Below are 22,449 nucleotides of genomic sequence, written 5' to 3' on the forward strand. Positions count from 1 at the left end.
ATGTTTTGGGCTACAGGTGAACGTATGCTGTGCAGCTATGAGGAAATAATCGACTCGACATTGCGAAAAATAACCATACAAATCAATGCCCCATAAAAAGGCTGTCGGGCGCAAGACTAGAGCCCTTCATACCATTAGTCATTTGTGGGAGAGAGATGCATGCTCTCCAACTTATCGCGCAACGTGAGGCGGCCAAAAAATATACGAATCAATTATTAGCCGAAAAAAAATGCTCACTATGTTTTGATTTACTTTCTTATGGGATGTTAAAGATGTAGGATTGGAGCACTTTCGGTCAGATGTGGGCCTTTATCAGCGCCGTAACTCTCAATCAATAACGAATTACAGCTACCGAGTAATCGCTCTGTTCTCGTATCCGCGAAAAAATATTCTTGGAAGCTAGGTAATTAGAAACTGAAGATTTTTCATATGAAATGAAAACTAAAGGTAAGATTATAAAAATATTTTATTGTAATATTAACATAAGATATACACAGATACCAGCGTAGGTACATAAAGCAAGGGCACGCATTTGCGTCTTGCAATGTGAAAGAGCGACAGAGTTCTGATTTACCAACAGTCGACCACATTTCTTACCAATTAAGTTAAACTGCGATTGGCAACTCATAAGATAGCACACGAAACAAATTGGAGAATTGTTGTTGGACCATGTGAGGTGACAGGGTTAGATAGCAAATAATAATTCCACCGAGGATGGGCTAACTAAACAAGGACGAGCCAAATCATCCGTGGTACTCGGTTCAGTAGTTGACAACTAAACCGACGATCTTAGTAGTTGCGACAAATGAGACTGCCACTATCGGCAAGATAATCTGGCACAGGTAAGATCTGATAGTAGTTTCGTCAATATTGTACTAGGAATAAATAAAAAATTGAGGCGAAATTATGGCACCATCGAGGAAATTGTTTGAATAACGTGAGAAATGTCAGACTGTTTCCTTCACGACCAATACAGATTGATATCCTACTGTGCAACATTATAGATAAAAACAATTGTTTAAAATGCAGTAAAATTCTTCAAACAAGAGATCACAACCATGTTCTGAAGAAGCGACGTTGGCTCACAATATCTAAATTGAGCCAGGTACGAAAATTGTTACCTATTTCAACTTCATCGTCGCCGATCCCTGGACCTGGAGCGATGTCTGTTGGCTTTTTTGCTTTTGTGGGACTTCTCATATCCGTTGTCGTAAGATTTCTTAGATTCGTGCGATTTCTTCTTGGAGGCTTTGTACTTGTGCTTGTCTTCCTTCTCATACTTTTCTAATTTATCGTTCTTTTCTGATTTTTCGTACTTATCATATTTGTCAATTTTCAAGTACTTTCCGCTTTTGTCTTTTACGTCTGCAACGTACTTTGAATTTAAATTAATTTTCTCATCTCTGGAAACGCGATGATCCCTTATGTATGAATCCGACCTCTCGTAATGTTCACTCTGCTTAGAGTTTTTTTCATAACCGTACTTATCCTTATCGAGATACCTTGCGTCATGCTTGTCATATTGATCCATTTTATCGTACTTACTTTCTAGTTGTCTCTCATTCTTCTCGTAAGAATCATATCGTTCTACATATTTGTCAGTTTTCTCCAAGTATTTGTCGTGTTTGTCTTTCCTGTCGTGCTTGCTGCTGCCGCTGTATTTGTCTTGACGTTCGTACTTTTCGTAGGTCCGTATTGGTGAACGTGATCGAGACCGCGACACTGATTGCACAATCGGGCCTTTACCCCTAGAAAGGAGATAATTCAACATAAGTAACTAATAGTACAGATCTTGTTAATGATCAAAATAATTGTTTGTACAAGAATAAAATTCCATCAACCCCAAATATCAGCTATTAAACATCTAAGAACGGCCAGGTTGAGCCATTCTAAGCTGATTTATTTTATTACTTAAATCAGATTTATTATGAAATTGATATTAAGGTCTAATTTAACAATTTATTCATATTGCAAACGATTCAATCAAACGTGCATCACTTTTACTTTTTACTGAAAATTTCATTTTAAGAAGCATTTCCACTCACTTGTTTTTGATGAAGCGGAGAGGAGGGGTGACGTTAGGAGATGGGCTCTTAGAGCGAGATTTATGGCGTGAGTGACGATCTCTAGAGCGAGATCTGCCGCGTGAATGATGGCGGTCATGTGAACGAGACCTCGAGCGTGAATCTGATCGCCGTGGCTTTTTGTGACTGCGGGGACTGACATCTGAACGGGAGCGTGGCGATCCTGTTATAGGTATAGGTAAAGGATAAGAAAATTAATAAATATTCACCAAAGAACAGGACTAATAACGAGATAAATTTTTACAAGATTTTCAATGTCTCAATAATAATCAAGAATTGCGTTTTTCGAGATCAATTATCGATTTGATTAAAGTTTGCACTTCTAACATAAAATAGTAAAATGCTTTTTGGAAAGAAGTTCATTGATGACTCATTCTAAATGGCAATAGAAACTTAACTACCATTTTACCTGACAATTAAACTTCAAAGCACAGAAAGTTACGATTTAATATTTCCCCACATGGATAAGTGTCATACCATTATAAATTACTTTGAAAATTAAACAATCAACTGCACAAGACTTGTGTGGAGTAGATTACGAAGTGTCAAAAATTTTCCAGTATTTGATAAGCAACCGATCGAACGAAAGATTGATCGCTACAAGAGTTAAGTGCAAGACTCGTATCACAAAGAATGATTTACTCACGTGAGCTGCGACTGGTTTCGCTGTCACTGCGGTGATGGTCTTTGTATTTACGCGAAATAGGCTTGTTCTTATCAGAAGTGACGGCAGAGCGAGGGGAGTGAGTACGGCTGCCAGGGCTGAAGGTGCTGGTTGGAGCTTGAAGAGGCGTGTTTTGTTGCAGTGGGTTGGGGGGCAAAAACTTGTTACGTAAACGCGCTTCTTGCTGCAGTTTCCTTATTTCCTCAACTTTGCTTTCCAAGGTTTCAAGTTTTACTTTGCGTCGAGTGTACAGCTTCAATATGGATGCAGCAATCATCTGCGCATAGAGATGTCCAGTTCAAGTCACGAAACGCACATTCATAGTGTCATAAATAAAAAATAAAAACAAAAAGTAAGAAGTCTAAAAACACAAGAATTCACCATACGGTAAACTCAAAATTTTTAGTTGTTCAATTATTTCTGAATTATTGCATACTGCATATATTGTTCTATTCAGCAAAACCGCCCTGCAGAGGTAACCAAAGTCAAATTCATTGTTAAAGAAGAAGTTTCGGTTGAATTGTGAACCCTTAAGTGTGCATATCTCTTTTGAGGCACATTGGAAGCTTGCACTGACCTGGATATCCTCGATGCAGACGTTCACGATGTGGTACCAGGGCGGCTGCTCCGGAAGAGGCACTCTCAGCTTGCGAGCTGCTAGCCAAATGCAGGCAGAGGCAATGGCCTCCGGCGAATACCGCATAAACACGTCAGTTCGTAAAGCATCGTTCATGTAATTCCTGGAACAAGTAAAGATGAACAAACTGTAGGACACTGAGCATTCTATGTTCAACAAAATAAAATTTTGTCCGTGAAACTAGGCCCGAGACTAAAACGATTTAAATCAAATCAAAACAGAAAGTATTTCAAATTAATTTACGTACAATTTCAAAAATATCAAGAATTCATGTATGTCACACAGGTTAGGCACAAAGAAGAAACTATAATGCTACAAGGTATGAAGCTTAAACTTGAGTGACTGTAAGCAGCAAGTAAATGTAACTCGATTCAAGAAAAGGTGATAGGTGGTATGTGTAAGGTGTAGAGTTGAGTGTGAGTGGAGCGTCGTAGTAGTAGTGGTGGTGGTGGTGATATTTGAGGCAGATCCCAGAAGCGCGTTGAGATCACCACATCAGAGGGGTGGTGAGGGAGGGTACGGAGATGAAGGTGAAGCAGGCGGCTGGATACCAACGCGTCACCGCACAACACTTCTGCATGGTGGTGATGGCTTGTCAGATATGGACTTGATCCGCTTCCCATACGACCTTCCTTCCTAGTCTCAACAAACGGCCCTCAGCGGCGGACGTGGCGGTTACTGTTCTTAATGCCGTGTTCTTCATTGAACTTTAAATCCTTCCCTTCCTTCCATATCGATGCCTCTTCTAAATGTAAACGTTCAATTCAAGATATCTAAGAAAGAGGGTATCATTTACTAACATCTATAAAGAAATGAAGATTCTGCTCTACATCATACCAGAGGAGGGAGCGCATTGCTCAATTACAAGAGTCGCATGTTTGAAAGCACAACACAAAAAGTTCCACTTCTTCATATGACAAAAACTTATTGAAAACGTTAACGCCGAAATTATTAGTGATGCAATATCATGAGATTAACAATTGGAAAAAAAAATTCGTCACAAAAGGAGTGCACTTGGAAATTATTTGAAAAGTATTTCAATTTGGAAATAGAAAAGCCAACAATCCAGATAACAATGGACAAAGTACACACAAGGTACACCAGAGCAGTGGTATTGATGACACGCGAATTCTAAATAAGCAGAGTAGGCGGCACATCTTACGAGTCCTCTTCCATGAACGACTGCAATCACGATCAGCTTCCTCTGCAAAGCTGCAGGTATTTAGGCAAACATCAGCTCCCACGCTACATTGCAAACACCATCACAACTCTTCAAATGTAACAACGAGATCTGAATCTTAGCGTTGGAAGCTAGGAGGCAAATATTGTATTACAAGTCAAATGAACAATAACATAAAATTCCAAGCTAACGATTCTCACATCATAACTATAATTACTATTAAATAGAAGGCTAAACTGAGAACAACCAAGACCAATGGCAAGACAGATATTCCTTCAGGTTATTTACACTGTAATGAAAGCCCAGCTTATTGATTTCAACTAAAATAATGTATACTGACAATTACCAATATACAGTCGATTTTAAAAGGAAAATCCTAGCAGATAAATCGTGTGAAACAGTAAGGTTGCATCTGAATTAGCAAAAGGAAAGGTTGCTCTCAACTCAGCACGGTTCCCGCGACGTCACTCTTAAGAAATAGTGGAAGTCTTCAGAGGCAACACTCGTAGCTGAGCCAGCCACCATACCTGGTCGAAAGAGGTCAGTTAGCTCCTTGCAAATGCTAATATTAATTATAAACATTCATTAGACACGTGAACATCACGTCATGTAACTAACCACATTAAGGAACCATATCTGTCATGTGCAGTAACCAAAATATAACGCTTTAAACGTTTTAAATCCAGTAACTAACAATAGCAGCACTCAATAAGAGGCACAATTTCTTATTTACAATAGAATTGCGTAGCCAAGAAATCAAAGAAATTGTCACAGCACTGATATTTGGACGCATGGTACCGACTATAATTCTTAAAATCTAATATAACAAATGAAGACATTTACACCTCTTATTGTATACTGACACAAATGTTCTTAGAATGCAACAATTAACAGCTATATTTAGGCATAAATATAATGAAGAACTATCTAATCAAATTATCACATCACGCCGCACCCTAGAACAGGCTTGTGTCCATTAAAACAATTGAGAAATGATACAAATTTCAGCAAATCCAGCCAAAAACTGATGTATAAACAAAGATACCCTTATCGACTCAACTGGTATGATGTAGGCAGGAACTTGTCAATCACTCGCTAATAACTCGCATAAGAGAAATTGTAATGATATAAATAAAAGGTATTTTTCTAACAAATTAATTGGAAGGGCATAATGTCGGAGCATAAGTACCACCTTATGTACAAACCCCTTGTTTTCAAATAAATCCTTTAGAATGAGCGAGACGTTGCGATGAAGCGATGGTAAGGAAGGGAGGATGGCTAATTATGAAGATATTGCACGATCCATTTGAAGCATAAATCTGTGAACAGCAGCCAGGTTTGTACGAGTGGCAGCGGTCAAATGGGGGGCGACAGACGCAGCAGTAACTGCCAGCACCGCTGAGGGACGCACAGGAGGTCGTGATGGGAGCAGGAAGCAAAACCAGGAGCTGACTGACATCACCACCATTACCACTGCAGGAGATGGAGTGCAGTGGAGCAGGCTCACAGTAGCTTAGCCTCCTCAGACTTACCTTACCTCACCTCCCTCTGATGGGGATAAAAAATACCATTAGTTCATCACGGTCACTAGGCCAGACACGCCTCAGGATACACACCGTCTCAAGCACTTGCAACAGCAGTCAGTCACTCACATAACAAGCGCGCGGACAAGAAACCAGTCATCTATAAATGCATCCATTGATGCGATGGTTCTAGTATATTTTTTCTTCAGTTGTACTCTCATAATGCACCAGTTCATTGCAGATAACGCCAGAAATTCCAATTATGCAATCACACTGGCACTGAATTCAACTATTCACGAGATGAACACACAATACTAGTTGGAGACACATACTCCGTTTCGAGGACCTTCCATGCTCACAATGATGCAAGACGACGTTATCTCATGTACACCGTCTCCACAATAGGCTCAGGTGTGTTTGGTGTCAAGATTCCATCGATACATTTTGTGTTCAAGTCCATAGCAGTAGATGTACATACATCAAAGAGCATGTGCAGCAGCAGGGATGTAGATCAACACATAAAAGTGTTCAGCTTATAAGAGGGGAATGGATCAATGTATGGAAATATTCTATATAGAACCATTGCTAGAGTGTACAACTGAACTTACCAGGAGGATTTAGCCAGGTTGCGATTGTCATCTGCTTCAACCAATCGCAGGTACATGATGATGATCTGCAATCCATAAAATTCATGTTCATTGTAAATTGGAGGAAGATGCTGCCGAATTTGACTGACTTTAATTATTGACTTTCACTACAAGCAATCAATTCTTGAATAAGGAAAAAATGTACATAGAACTATACTTGAAAATAAATATCGGACAATTTCTATAAAAAAACGGTGAAGTAAACAGTGGAAATTTGTTTATATGAAAAGAATATTTCTCATTGGACTACCAAACTAATAGACATTAACTGAAGTAGCTATAAAAAAAATACAAAGGCTATTTATTTAGACAGTTGTACGATTGTAAGCATGAACTCGACAAATCAACATTGGAAAATATAAAATATAATTTGAAAAATAATTGATATATAAATATATTTGAATTGATAAATTCAATACAACCTGCAAATATAATTGATAACGTGCAAAAGTATTACAATGAGAAAGTTTACAGAAGTGGTACATCATCAAATGAGGCTACTTGAGATGCGCGGGCTTATTAGAGCCAGTCTGATTACTCATATTACTCTTGAATAGACACGTTTTCCCCATTTTTAGCTCATGCATTTCTATTCCAGCAAATAGACAAACGTATAAAGCAAATAGTAATATCAAAAGCTATTTGTATCCCTTTCAACCAGCCCCTTTTGAATTGAAATGTTCATTATTTTTAAAAATAATCTGAGACTCGTATTGGAAAATGAATAAAACCTCACCTTATGAGGATGCTTGACATGACAGCAGAAACCAAGCTCCTTCAGTAGCCGTCTCTCAGCCTTGATGACCTGGTTCTTCAGAGTGATATAGTTGGCATCCAATATAACAGGACTCAATGTCCTGCAATAAGCAACATTAGGTAATGGAGGATAGTAAATTATCAGAACATGCTCATAGCAGAGGGTAGGTGGTGTACAAGATTGTACACTCATTTGCATTGAGGGAAAATCAGACAAAATATTCCTAATGGGGAAATGTGAATTCCTTGAAAAATGAAAAATCACATATTTAAGCTGGAAATCAAGGGGCCAACTGAGATTCACTGAAAATCCTCCAGCAGCATGAGAATTTGAATGATATGCTGGTTCCACCTGAAATGGACAAAATTAAATTAGAAAAATAAGAACACTATAACTTACTTTCCATTGCGAACTTGTCTTATGTGTCGGAAGACATTGATGACATCCCTTATCTTGCGTGGAGCTTCTTCAATCTTTGATGCTAGAGCAACACAGGCCATGGCTGTAGCCTCCATGGGGTAGCGGACCAGGGACTTGGCATAGTACAGTCGCTGAAACAAGACCTGACCACACGCCATGGCAACCTGCAAAATGCACAATATATAACAAACCATTCAAGGTAACTAGCCTAATAATCAATAATCCGAAACTATCTGGCGAATTAATTCATCAAAAAATCAATTGATGTCAAGAGTGCACATTTTGTATGTCTGCTGAGGTTTGGCGGGAAATTCCGCGGCAGTTTTTTTCATGCCGGCAGGATTTCCCACCCTGTGTGAAAGGGGCCTTAAGAAGAGGAGGCCTTGACACTCTTAAACAAAATCATAAAATGCAGTGTGTTGGAATAAAAATCCAAACGCACTAAAATTCTCTAAGTGCAATTGGTGTTTAAAAATCATTTTAAGCTGCACACCATCTGTCCTGAAGTGTGGAGCACTCCACTCATTCCAGTAACAATGACATTACTTACAACTTAGTCCAGTACTGTAAGATCTGTGACAGAAGCTTTATCCCCATTTTTTTGAAAGCATGCGATTCCCATTAAATGAATTACCTCCCATTTAATTGGCACTAGAAGTGAATCAGATAGGAGCCTGCAGCAAGATTTTGGAGGTTCCACAATTAGTGGGAAAATTAAAACCTGACTAAAATAATTTATTATAACATGCTAAATCATTTCTATAAAGAAAAATAATTTGTATTATAATTTTCACAGTAGAATACAACCAAAACAGATATGATAAAAATAGAATGCCTGTTACAGATTGAATATTGTATTGCACAATTAGGAAATGCATTTACAGCTTAAAACCAGCCTCAAATTTGTTTCTAAAACTAAGACAAATGGAACAATTACCACGGAATACTTGAAATTATCATTTTAATTTTTGGAAAATTCTGCCTTATATGGCAAATTGGCAGTGAACAATATGATACCATTGCCAAAATCAATTCATGGCAAAGAATAAATATAAGAGGGAAAATGTATTTCTTTACAGCATGGAATTTTTCAAGTTATCAATTAATTTACAGGATTGAAATTTTCCACTTGTTTCTGAAATCTTGTGGCTCCAGCGTGACAAATTTTTAATACAATTGGAATCTTGCGGCCCAATTGAGCAATTTTGTTGACAATTAGATTGGAGTTCATTCATCTGTCGGAAATCTAGCAGTTCTGGAGATGGCGGGAAAGCTCTAGTTGCAGTGCTAGAGGTAGACGTTTTCCATGCTTGCAATCAATTGAATCTCACAGAGCATAACCAAAGTTTTTTAATACATTTGGGATTGTGTGGCCCTATTGTGCACTAATGTTAACAATTAAGAAAGGAGGTAATTCATCAAGTGGGAATTTGATAGGGTAAATGCAGTATATTCCAACATCCAGGGTAATTCCAACACTTCTCAACTTTTTTCCTTTATATTAAGCTTTTTCTTAGTTCCATGCATTTGTTGATGGTTGAAATAGTGACGCCATACTTTTGCGCGCAATACTATTGCCAAAACACTAGGTCTGGGACGTCTGGTGGGAAAATGTTGAGATCCAAAGTTGAGACTTTTAAATAAGTCTGTGAATATATTAGAAATCCTTTATGTATACTTGTATTTGCTGATTTCAAGTGGTAAAAAAATTAACAGATGATTAAGTTAAGAGACGGTTTTAGACACATAAAAACTAATTCCGACACAGCTTGGAATTAGACACACAGCTCGTTCCAAGCTGTGCGCAAAAATTAAAATTTTCTTATTTAAAAGCCTAATAGATCTTAATTAAAAGCCTAAATAAGTAGTGTTCAATATTCAATAGCGTTCTAATTCCAAGCTGTGTCGTATTCCAATACAGCTCACACAGCAATCAGAATTTGAACACAAGAGTGTTGGAATTACGAATTAGCAGAGTTTGAAGCGCGGCCGGAATTAGTCTCACAAAATGCCGAAGTCACACAATGTCACACTGTGTCGGAATTGGAATAAATGGATTTGGTAGGTTTGCATTCTAAAGGCTTTTAAATAAATATGGCAACATTTTGTGACGTTTCATTGTTGCTGGCGCATAGGCTAGTGCAGTGTTTTGAGTGAAGTAAGGCAAACAGAACAGAGTTGTGCATACAGTGATTTTTTATAGCCATTCATTTTTTTGCTACAGCTACGTCCTTAAAGTGTCGGAATATACCAAATTTACCCTACATCTGTTCTGTAAATAGCAGAAAAGCATTCAAGTCTAAATTCTGCTACTGGTGCTACGGTCACGGCTTGAAACATAGATTATAGATATTTTCCAGCATAAGGGGCCTTAAGGGCATAGTGACAAAGCAGAGAGTTTTTTAGACTCTCCCTCAAGTTCATTTTTGAGTCCTATAAGTAGACCAGTAAAGTATCATGGATACCAGCATTATCATACTTAAGAAATTGGTTTAAATCTTGAGTTTTGGGAAAATTAAAAATGAACTGATTCCAAAAAAGCTCTGGTTTGCCACTATGCTTAAGGGCAAACCAGTGATTTTTAGAATCAGTTCATTTTTAGTTTTCTCATTTACTCAAGAGTCAAGATTTAAACCAATATCTTATATATGATGATGCTGGTCATGATACTTTGCTGGTCAGCGGTCAACATGATGATAATATAAGACTAAAAATTGAACTTTGAGTCCAGAAAACTCTGCTTTGCCTAATTGCCACTATCTTTAAAACGTTTCATGACCATCAACTTGCTTAATATTACCCAATACCCACTACCACTTACCTACAGTAACATCATAAATACAGTATTAGGATTAGGTATGCCAATAAAAATAAGGTAGCCTAAACTGGCTAGATCAATCAATGTAAAGGAAGAAACCTATAGTTATACTAGAATCAAATCCTCCTGTAAAATAAAATATTATTAGTAAATTTCAACGAATGGAGAATCAAAAATGTATGTGGTCTAGTGCAAACTAGGTTATGATGAATATTTGTCAAGTCAACAATTGATTAATGTCTCTCATTTCTCCAAATTTTGAGCTTCTGGCGCAAAACGTTTCTTACCTGAGGCAGACGGAGGAGGATTCCACTCGTTTGAATCATCTCACAACCCAACACACGTAGATCATATTCCGTATCAGCATCCAATCCATCCAAGGATGAAGGGCTTGGATTTAATTTTTCAGGAGGTAAAAGAACATTGTCTAATGTTAATACAACTTTTCCATATTTTTGGACAGGCATTGTAGCCACAGCTTCCGTCTTCGTCGTCGCCATTTTGCTAACTCACTAAAAATGTTGCCAGACTGTGAGGCTACGGATTTATGAACAGACATATTACATCTTGTTGAAACGAAAAATTTTGCATTCGAGGACTACGGTTATCAACATCGAGAATTATTAGCTGCACACTCATTTAAAAAATACAATTAAGTGCCATTCACGCTTAGTTTATCAATCGATGAATTCAAATTATTGCGCATATGACAGCGATATCCAGATTCAGAAATTAATTTGGATATTTTTTTCAAGCATGCTTCAATACCTATGAATGTGAATATGTCACTAAAAGAAATTTATCTGTCGTTATCAGTGAGCAAATAAAAGACAAAGTTGGTGAAACGAAGCGGACAATATTTTTTTGCGTTAAGTCTGAGAACTATAAATGTTATTTTTTTTAATTATTGTTGGCGCTCATCGCATACTAAAAAATCTGAAAGAGAACAAACTATTTAAATGAAACAAATTCATATCCTTTAATCGGTTAATGTCTATCCAAATAATTACTTTGGAAATAGAGTAACACACCTATTATCTACTGATAACTTTGTTAAATTTAGAGAAGCAACGGTAAAGTAATTTCGAAGTTGAATGGAAAAAGTGTAAATGTCAAGAAAAATAAAATTAAATCTATATATAAAACAATGTATGTGAACTTATAACGTGCCTCATTTGCTAAGCTTGATCATTAGTCAGTTAGAAATATTTTATGTTGAGGTAGATAAGCTGCCTATGAAAATACCGCATCAACACTTGTGGGACGAATTTTTGGGGCGAATTTCCATAACAGGTTTTCCACGCATAGGTTTGTCAAATCGAAACCGGCCATGACCTAATTTAAAATGGTCATGGAGATACCTAGTGACATTATGTTCAGGCTAACATCGACCCCATTTCTTCTCTGTGTGCTCCGATATTATAAGCGCGATAAACGCAAAGTTTTATCAGGTTTTCAACGCATAATTTCGTCACATTGAAAAAAATATCTTGACCTATTTAACAGTGAAGCCATAACAGCCCATGGCCTGTTACCGATTCTTGAACTTTTCGTGACTTGATTCACAAGGGATCCGGCCTTTGGAACCCGATCTTTCCATAAATGACGATTGATTGAGATAGCTGCTGGACTTATTGCCTAAATTACGTCCCGGAACATAGTGAAGCCTTTCTAGCGCCACTAAACCCATAACCATATTTTATTTTACTAACCAATTAAATCATTTTAAATTCTTGCGACACATTGAAACAATTATTAGTTCATTACTTACTAACAGTGTTGCTTTAACTGAATTGAATATGAGACGCGATCGTCTTTATTGAAATAACAGGCTGTAAAACGGCTTAGGATCTTCACAAAACTCTGTGACCGACACAGAAAAGGGATGCATGCTAGAGGCCATTTAAATTTTTGGTCCACGGCTGCGCTCCCCAGAAATGCACCAATTCCCTGCGGACTTACGGATTGAAATCAGCCCTGAGTCTGACTGAGGACATGGTTGAACTAGTTCAACCATGGACTGAGGATGGGTAACATGAAGCAAATAAAAGTCTAGAGTCCTCGGGGCGGCTGCTTGAGTAGGCTTAGTCTATATTAGTGTTCCAGAGATTAGGGCGTTACGACAAACTATAGGGTGGGTCCCATGATGTTTCTGTTTATTTCTGGTATATCCCGTATATGCAAGATTTAGTTCCACGAGAACACTGTGAAATCCACATTATCTCCGATGTGCAGTTCAAATATTTTGACGATGTCGATTCCACTGCACAAACTACAAAACCGCAGTGTCCCGGAAGCTTCATTACAGATGAAGCTAATGGAAATCGCCTCACAAATAACTGAACAAAGCGCAAACCCTCAACCACTGCGAGTTGAAGATTACACAGAACACAAATTTCAGAATTGAATATCACACAGTTGAAATTTCATGATTACGCTTTCACTCACACTAATGTGCACCTACATAGGATATTTTTGCATTTCTTTGAACTACAGCTTTGCATTCTTTATTAAACTCCCACCGCCGAATTGCGAAATAGCATCAACGTATAATTACATAAGCCTATATGATAAATTATAATGATAGAAGGTGTCTACGACAAACCATGGTTAAACTCTACTGGTTCAACCATGGGTTCAACCATGACGACAAATTAGAAGTGAAAATTTACGACAACGGAAAATCCGCAATCGTTTTTCCGTTGTATTAGAATCTGCGTTCTTCATAGACATTGGAGATTGGACTGTTGTATTAGTTGGCATTCGTAGGTCGTAGCTGCCGAATTTTGGTAACGTTATGCATCAAAGCTACTGATTTTACGACCGTTTACGTGCATTTCCAATTCCTTTACCTCAGTGCGGTTGAGTTAATCCTCTTTTTACATATCTCTTAGTTATAAATTTTCCGCACAAGATGGACGAAGCTGCACAAAGTGATGAGGTAGGTATGTCATTTTTGATTCATGCTCCACAATAAGAAGTTTCGAGCACGAGCAGGCTGTAAATATAAAAAAATTGTGGTTTATATTTTAACGTAAAACGCATTTAGGTATAAAATGAACAATGCATAATAGACATTACACAAAATAAAAGTGGTCCACATCCTGTTCTGCAGTTAGCATTGCTGGAGTGGATGCCATAGATTTTAAAGTACTATCTAAAATGCGGGATGACTGAAATAACCCAGCATTGCCCAATGCCCAATACCAGCATTATTTTCAAACTTCACCCTGTGCTCAAGCTCAAGCATGCTGCAGAGCAAATTAGCCAACATGATTACTTGCTGAACGGCGAACGCCACAGGCCACAGGGCATAGTGGCAAAGCAGAGAGTTGTTTAGACTCTTGCTCAAGTTCATTTCTGAGTCCTATAAGTAGACCAGTAAAGTATCCTGGATACCAGTATTGTCATACTTAAGAAATTGATTTAAATCTTGAGTAAATGAAGAAATTGAAAATAAACTGATTCTAAAAAAGCTCTGGTTTGCCACTATGCGCACAGGGACTAAATTCCTTCATGGATGTAAACCAGCGAGCCAATGACCTGCAAGCCGCCAAAACAATGGTCTTAACCCACACGCTAAACCCCAAAATATTTCTATTCCATGCAGCCTAGCCCCTTCCCCACTTTCGATGAAGAACGCCCTGCGAGTGCGCCAGCGCCACACTGCTACCTCTCCAGCATGTGTCAGCAAGATCTTCTGAAGGGGTGAATTTTGCTACTGATGCATTGCCAAAGATCTTCAGATATTCATTCACTTTCTCTTTCTGTGCCCTGATGGTGGGCCTGAGCCTGACCAGGGTGTGCACCAGTCATGGAAAACCTGGAAAGTCATGGAATTTGAATTTTTATTTTCCAGGCCTGGGAAGTCATGGGATTTCATTTCAGATTATGAAAAGTCATGGAATTTGCAAATAAATAAAGAAAAAAGGAAGTTTTTTCTGTGCTGCATGTGTTGAACCCATTGATGTGGAATGATGCCTAAGGCCTTAGGCTAGCAGTTCCATTTGAAACCAGCAGAGAAATATGGATTCATAATAAAATTGTTAGATCAAATAACTATACAAGTGGATGTGTAGGTTTGTTACATATCTTGTAGACTTGTACATGTTCTTGCAAAGTTTGGTTCTGCTGCACTGACTACTCTTGTCTCTCTTTTCAGTTAACATTCAAAGATTACTAGAACCAGGTCATGGAGAAGTCATGAAATTTTTTTCTGAATACTGGTATGCACCCTGCCTGACCATTCCTCAAGTTTGTTTTTGAGTCCTATAAATAGAGTAGTAAGTATCTTGGATACCAACAATATCATATAGTATTCATAGGTACATAAGAAATTGATGAAAATATTGAGTAGATGAGGGAATTAGAAATGAACTGATGCTAAAAATCTCTGGTTTGCCACTATGTTGTGATCAGACCAATCTGAAATAGTAGACTGAAGGTTTACAAAATCCTGGATAAAAACATTAATTAGTTTTGAAGGCAATTTCTGAAAATTATGGTAAATGCAAATGTGTCATTCTTCTTATTATCATCATCATATTCACAGGGTGGTATTTTGTTCAGATGAAACTTGGCACTTATTGTCTGTTAATTGCCTGCTGAGGCCACTCTGTAGTGTGTCCAGAGACCAGAGTGGCTGCACTGCACAAAATAAACTTTCATTTTTTGCATGCATGCTTGCAATCATTCTATGCATAGTTTTGCTTCCTAAAATACTCTTCAATGAAAATATGAGCATTGAAAGAAAAGCTATTACTCAGACATCAAAATTGAAACTATCACATTTTTTTGAAAACATGGAAAAAGGCAATATCTTTAGTTGATATTACAAACTTGATTTTGGAATACATTAGGCATCCTGACTGAAAATCACATTGATTTTATTAGTTCAAGTAAATAAGTTAATTGGACTTGTGAGCTCCCAAACTCATGTCAATCTATAAAATTATTTGCAAAACAAAGATTAATTGATTAATTTTTTCTTTAACCTTCTGACATTTCACTTTTAGTTCAATTGGTTGATTGTCTAATAATGAAATGTTGTTGTTTTCAGAACCAGTTTGTGATGGACGAAGTGAGTGCCATCATCAAAATGAGCGTCGAGACCGTAATTGGTGGCAATGGCTACACAAGTGCCAAAGTTAATGGCTGGACTGCACAGGTGGTGGAAAGTGTTCTGGGCAATCTATCAAAACTTAACAAATCATTCAAGTATATTGGTGAGTTTCAAACAAGAGTGGTTGATATTTATGTCATTATTGTGTTTATTATTCATGCTTAGAGGGTTATTATAAAAATCATGCTAAGTTCAAGTGTGAGTTTTAGACAAACTTTGTAAAAACTTGGTGATTTAACCCTTTAGCGGACAAGCATTGAAATATCCAGAAATTAAAATTTCAGAAACCATTTCAAGAAAGTAAGAAGTATTATGCAAAATATTTATTTCTATGTATTTTTGCAAATTTTGCCTGTTGAAGGTTTAAATCGCACTTGAAGAATTCAATAAATGCGGTCAGTAGTACACAAAATTTTTCTTTATAATTAAAATTCAGTTTATGCAAATGAAAAATTAGAAACATAAAATTAAATTTAATTAAATTTAATCAAGTTGCCAAAATAAATAAATATATATATATTGATACTTCCAAATTTTGAAGAAAATGCGGAAAGAGCGTCAATTCCATTGTCCAAGTCAAAACCTTCATTTAAATGCTCATATTTCAATTTGTGGACTTTGCAGCTGGTGATGCTATAGATAGAATGATGGTCAGATAATCATTGATTAACTGAGGCATTATAAGGATGCCTCAAAAACAAACAGGAAGCCATGGTGAGGCTTTTTGTGAGGTTATTTCAAGTGATCATATATGGTAGCTTACCCGTGAAAGGGTTAAGAAGTACCTATAGAATGTTAACTTGTTACTGATATTAGTAATTTAGTTTTCCATATCTTCATTCAATATAATAATATGCTTAATTTTACAGTGACATGTGTGATAATGCAGAAGAATGGAGCGGGTCTACATACGGCCTCGTCATGCTACTGGGACAACGCAACAGACGGCTCATGCACCGTACGCTGGGAGAACAAAACTATGTACTGTATAGTATCTGTGTATGGCCTCTCTTTATAGCTGCACTTGATTAGATCTAATTTTCCCCTTTGAAACAAGATGCATTGATTTAAGTGGAGTTTTACTAAATGGCCAGGCTGTATGAGGAGAGAAGTCTATTGAAAGGGATTGCCATGGTACTGAATTTCTATTAAGCTCTTGAGGGGTCTAAGTTCATTTTATTTGCATTCATTTTTCATTTAAATGATTGTCTGAAATGATAAAATATTTGATGAATAGAAGAATCAAATTGTTGTAATCATTATTACACAGTTGTTAAGCCTTGGTGTTAGCCATACTCCTTAATGGCATTTATTTGCTTAGGATCCCAACTGTCTACATGAAGTAACCGATTTTACATTGCTGCGCTTAGCACAAATGAATAATACATTTTAGAATTTCTATGTTCTATTCTATGTTCTATCTGTAAAATTATGAGTTTTTGTGCAGCCATTCACTTCGAAAAATGTGAACTCATTCAGGTATTTATTTGACTTCTGTTGCCGCAAGTTCGACATTTATGTTGCAAGTTCGACATTCTGGTGCTCAATATTCATTTCCCTATTTCCCGTCGGTTATGAGCTTTTTTATAACAGAGCTGCTCTGGTCAGACCAGCGGCATCACTAACCTGAACTACAATATCTTCAATATTAGTTAATATGTATAACTAGTTTCCTAGCAATTAGACTAATGTGCGAAGCCCGTGTACGCACACGGACGAGGTAAGGCTGGCTTTACAAAACTCCTACAAATACTTTAGAGATAATCTATAACATCATTTCGACTTTGTCAAGGCAGCTCCAATCACTATTGTACTTTCACGCATAGAGGGAATAACGCAATGATCAACACTTTATTTTAGCAAGAATAAAAAAAATATTTTTTTTTATCAAGAATAAAAACATTTCTTTTTTTATCAAGAATAAAAAAATAGTTCTTTTTTATCAGGAATAAAAAAATATTTGTCAGGAATGATCTTATTTTTTAGGTTTTTTTTTTTCATAGGGAAAACAATCAAGTTGCTGGAATTGGCAAAAAAATTCTCCTTTTCGGGTTTCGGTCTTCGGCAATCTTGTACAGGTTTGCGTGTATTTAAGATGTGAAACTAAATCATTCGATTTAGTTAGTGGAAGTATTTGATGTTATAAAATATACGATCTAAATCGTCCGTTTGTTAGTTACAGACATTTAGTGCCTTTTGGATGGCATAATTTGTGTTAATTGCCACGTCGTGACACGTTTAGGTTAAGTGGCATATCGTGACACGTTTAGATGCACCATATTTCTTACTAATCTTAAGTGCATATTGATTACAAAATCAATACTACTTTCATGCATTGAAAGGAATATCGTTTGTTTTTCCGTATCTTAAGCACATATTTAATATTAGTACGTATATCTATAACTTGCGTTTATTTTTCCGTTTATAATTTATATTTGAGAAGCTTCGTTACCAGTGCTCCTCCCGTCCCGGAGTCAAGATTTACTGTCAATCACATGTTTTCACCAAATATATCACTAACTAACGTGCGTGTTGATTTTCCTCGTTTACCATGCTCAAAGTTGCCCGTTTTTAACTTTCGGTACGCTGACTTTCGTGGCTTTTACCAACATTCAAGGAAGAGAAAGTTTTGAATCTAATTTTTCCACTTCGGAGTCAATAATAAAGTAGTTCATTTACCATCAGTACTTAACAACGAATTAGAACTTGACAAATGTGACTAATTCATTTGTAAAATTGATCATGACTAATGTCTACTTTGGCAGCTTAATAAATTTCAATTCTTGCTACATGCACAGAAAATTTTTAGAAGCCATGTTTTGGGATACGATTCTTGAATCAGCTTGATTTCATACTGTAGCGTTATTCCTGAGAATATTTCGACTTCGACTCCTAGTAATATTTAAAATCAACGTTCAAACGTGTGCATTGTTGAAAACGATTGACGTGTAAGTATAAAGTATTCGTCGTAAGCTACAAGAGCCGCTGAAGTGTAAGTTGTTACGTCGTTGCTTCACTAGCAGACAATAATTCATAAACACAGTGGCAGTGCAGTTTTATAAACCTCGGATATTGCTAGAAAGATATGAAACTTCCTTGAACTTGAGACAAGTAAAGTGTGAACAAACTCTGAGCTGGCCGTCGACGACCTCTGGTATTGGATTCACGATCAATGTTGGGGTTGGGATGTCATATTTTAATAATGAATATCTAGCTTGAGGAGCGTTACTTTCTAAATGTTACTTAAATTTGTTTCCCAACCACTATTTACATGCCAAGGCTGAGTGTAAATTCCATCTTTATTTATTTGTGCTGACGTATTCTATCAAAAAACCGCCATGCCGTAAGAATAAGCTAGTGACGGGATCCGACTGACGTTTGTTTTGTCTCTATGCACGCATGGCTTGCATTGCCAAGGTCGATCGGCCGTGAACCACAAACTAATTTACAGCAAAAAATCTAAATTATTTTATTAGAATCATTCATTTCACGTGGAGATAAACACGAACCAATGTGATTTGATCACAATGAGTAATGACGGAGACAAAATAAATTAAGACAGGTATCTATTTCATATCTGGCTACAAGTCGTCATTGGAGCAAGACGCTAGGTTATTTCAGAATAACATGTAGGTATGTCCGGGCAAGGGCCGGTCGATGTCAGTACGCAATTATGTTGTAGTCCCTGGTAACGACTGTTTCACTTCGACCGTCTCGTTGACGACTCCAAACTGCCAGCTCGTTAGAACTGCAGCTCAGCTCAGTTCAAGACGTGGACTTGTCAGTGAAAGATAAGCAATTTTTTTTCATTATTTATTCATTTATTTCATTGCTAATGTAATTATACAAATTCCTGTCAGAGGTATGAGTTTAATGAATGATGTGACGAAAAATTAAGTATGATGAATTTTGCAGGCTATTTCGATGTGATAGAACTATGTGATATTAATGGTTTACGATGTTAGTTCGGTATTATACGGTTTTGTATTATAGTTTTCATGGAATCACTACTATAGGCGATAGTCGGGTTGATTATGAACAACATTTTACAAGTGTGAATATCTTCTCCGTTAATAGTTACATAAAATTAATCATTTGCATAGATATTTTTTAAACGAATAGAGGCGAATATTATATAAAGAAACGTATCAAAATTGATATTTAGTACTTATGGAAGGTATCTAAGCAAAATAATTGGGAGGCTCAGTGGTTACAGTTAAGAGTGCCAAAATTGAAGAAGTGAGTTGTAAGTTCGATCCCAACTACCTGTGACAGTACTGGTCAAAATTGGCGAGGTGACCGGGCGGCTAAGCACACCAAAACTGGAGCAGTGAGTTGCGTGTTTGAGACCGCAAAAAACTGTGAATGTTCTGCGATGTTAAGAATCGGCGACAGGCCTACAGCCTACTAAATGCTGAAACTGCCATTTTATATTATTAAAATCGGCGAGGTGGCCGAGCGGTTAAGCACAGCAAAACTAGAGCAGTGAGTTGCGTGTATGAGACCGAAACAATTTGTGAAAAATTTGAGATGTCCAGAATCGGCGAAAGTTCAAATGGCCTTATAAACGCTGACGCAGCAATTTCGATATTTCAATACATAAATTTGCTCATCGCAAAAGATGTTGATCTGAAACTCCCCCCAGTGAATAAAAACTGCATTTCTCTCAATAAATATACCTATGTCGTATGTAGAAGTTGAAAAAATACGGCACAGTGGTTTGAAAATCTGCGATATGCATACCGCGAAATTTACTGTTTGCGTTTGCCAGAATTATTTAAACGCAATCGATATAGTTAGCTTATGAATGTAAGAGTTCGAAATGTTCCTAAAAATGTAGATTCAGAAACGCTACGCAAATCTTATATCACATTCCTTTGACGATGAGCTACATCGTTATTTTCTTTTACCGCTGCATCAAGTGCGGTCTTCTTCATATTGCTGCCGCAGGATCCAAAACTACAAACATTGATAAACACATTAATTCGTGCGGCTCAATAGCAATCTTATTAATGCAATCCAGGTCAGACTGTCGTTAAAGAGATATTCAAAAGAGAAATAATTGAACTTAATTGGATTATTCAAGTGCGAGAATCAAAGTGAAACCTCTTGGATTACTAAGCCTTCATTCATTCCTTGAATGAATGAAGGAATTCATTCAATCAGTGCACTATTGAATTGCATTCAAGCTATGTGAAAATGCATGTCTCGAGGAATTTAGATCCAACGGTATAGAATATATCAGTTTACTTATTTAGTATTTCCAGAAATAGTGGCAAATGATTATGAAATCAAGACTGCATCAACACAGTCAGTATACCTGCATCAACACAGCCAGTATACCTGCATCAACACAGTCAGTATACCTGCATCAACACAGTCAGTATACGTGCATCAACACAGTCAGTATACCTGCATCAACACAGTATACCAGTAGAGCGCCTCTAGAGCGACCTTTGTTCCCTGGGCAACCCAAGTAAACAAACGTTGTGGACATCAGAGGACAAAAGGCACTTATTTTAATTGATGTCGTGTAAGTTTGATTGCTGATGAGTGAGCTCCCCTCATAACACTTACGAAATAAGTCAATTATTGCTCTGAAATAATTTATTTAACTAGCTCAGCAGGGCAAGAAATGAAATGATGAATATAAACTTAAATGTCTAAAAGATTTCAGAACGAGATTCCGACAAATGTGTTGCTATGACAACATGTCTGACCTTCGATTTAGGCAATGCAGAGGATGGATTTACTCTGACATGTGCCACGGCAATAAATGTTTGACACGGGCTCAGTAATTTTGACTTTTTTCATATTTTCAAAGGAACCCTATGGCAAAATTAATGTATATTCTATCCTTATTAAATAATAGTTTTCTTTAGTGCTATCATGATATTGCTCAAATGGTAATTGCGTTAATTAAATTTTGTCTAATTAAAAAAAAAGTTTTGATAAATAACTCGCATTTAACTCCGTTGTGATATTTGAAATATTTTAATAGCAACGCTAACAAAATAATGAAACATAAAAAATCTGCAAAACTGTAACACATATAATGCAATACAAATAGCTACTTAAAATATTCTATTAGCGACCATAGCAAAATATAAAATATAAGAAAATATTTTTAACTGTAATGCATATAGCTGAAGAAATGACTCAGGGAGATCGTGTAATTTACGTGGTTAAAAGTGTTTAAATTAAGTGCAAAAAAATATAAATAAAAATCACACATTTCGGTGTCTGAGCTCATTTCTCACTAAAAATATTCTTCCATGTCTTCTGCGTTCTTCAGGGTTGCCTTCATTAGAACAAATTGAGCAATAATTTGGATGATAGGCTGATTATGATTGTTGATAGGCGAGTACATGACAACGGAGCCTACACTCACAAAAATCAATGAGACTTTGTACAAATATCGGGCACAGATAGGTATGCCCCTGTAGGGCTCAAAGTCACTAGCTGAAGCACAATGGCAGCGGCACCGAGAAGAGATCGAGGAGCTAGTCGTGGGTTCGAACCCTGGAGAGCTCATATTGTTTCTTGGTGCCGCTTAGTAGCCGTCGAGGGTGGTGCTCCAGCATGTCATTGGGCCTT

At 37.0% G+C, this 22,449-nt stretch overlaps 2 protein-coding genes across 2 annotated transcripts; one reads left to right on the top strand and one right to left on the bottom strand.

Moving 5' to 3' along the window:
- Window positions 1-448: 448 nt before the first annotated feature.
- LOC108669748 (cyclin-L1) lies at window positions 449-11,277 on the bottom strand. Its single transcript, XM_018157154.2, has 8 exons — window positions 11,018-11,277; window positions 7,892-8,076; window positions 7,472-7,592; window positions 6,697-6,761; window positions 3,326-3,488; window positions 2,731-3,025; window positions 2,046-2,247; window positions 449-1,748 (listed from the first exon to the last, which is right to left on the bottom strand). The coding sequence occupies exons 1-8, from the start codon at window positions 11,228-11,230 to the stop codon at window positions 1,133-1,135; spliced, it is 1,860 nt and encodes a 619-aa protein (XP_018012643.1). The 5' UTR covers window positions 11,231-11,277; the 3' UTR covers window positions 449-1,132.
- Window positions 11,278-13,468: 2,191 nt separating this feature from the next.
- On the top strand, window positions 13,469-17,762 carry LOC108669749 (dynein light chain Tctex-type 1). The gene is made up of 3 exons (XM_018157155.2): window positions 13,469-13,671; window positions 15,790-15,955; window positions 16,722-17,762. The coding sequence occupies exons 1-3, from the start codon at window positions 13,645-13,647 to the stop codon at window positions 16,868-16,870; spliced, it is 342 nt and encodes a 113-aa protein (XP_018012644.1). The 5' UTR covers window positions 13,469-13,644; the 3' UTR covers window positions 16,871-17,762.
- The last annotated feature ends 4,687 nt before the right edge of the window (window positions 17,763-22,449 follow it).

Source organism: Hyalella azteca, unplaced genomic scaffold, assembly GCF_000764305.2.
Source record: "Hyalella azteca isolate HAZT.00-mixed unplaced genomic scaffold, Hazt_2.0.2 contig11675, whole genome shotgun sequence".
Lineage (NCBI taxonomy): Eukaryota > Metazoa > Arthropoda > Malacostraca > Amphipoda > Hyalellidae > Hyalella > Hyalella azteca.

Coding starts and splice junctions, on each gene's coding strand:
- LOC108669748 (XM_018157154.2), bottom strand. CDS start 11,230: ATGGCGACGACGAAGACGGAAGCTGTGGCTACAATGCCTGTCCAAAAA. Junction 3,026..3,325: donor TCTGCATCGAGGATATCCAG/GTCAGTGCAAGC, acceptor CTCTATGCGCAG/ATGATTGCTGCATCCATATT. Junction 2,248..2,730: donor CGAAACCAGTCGCAGCTCAC/GTGAGTAAATCA, acceptor TACCTATAACAG/GATCGCCACGCTCCCGTTCA.
- LOC108669749 (XM_018157155.2), top strand. CDS start 13,645: ATGGACGAAGCTGCACAAAGTGATGAG. Junction 13,672..15,789: donor AAGCTGCACAAAGTGATGAG/GTAGGTATGTCA, acceptor TGTTGTTTTCAG/AACCAGTTTGTGATGGACGA. Junction 15,956..16,721: donor CAAATCATTCAAGTATATTG/GTGAGTTTCAAA, acceptor TTAATTTTACAG/TGACATGTGTGATAATGCAG.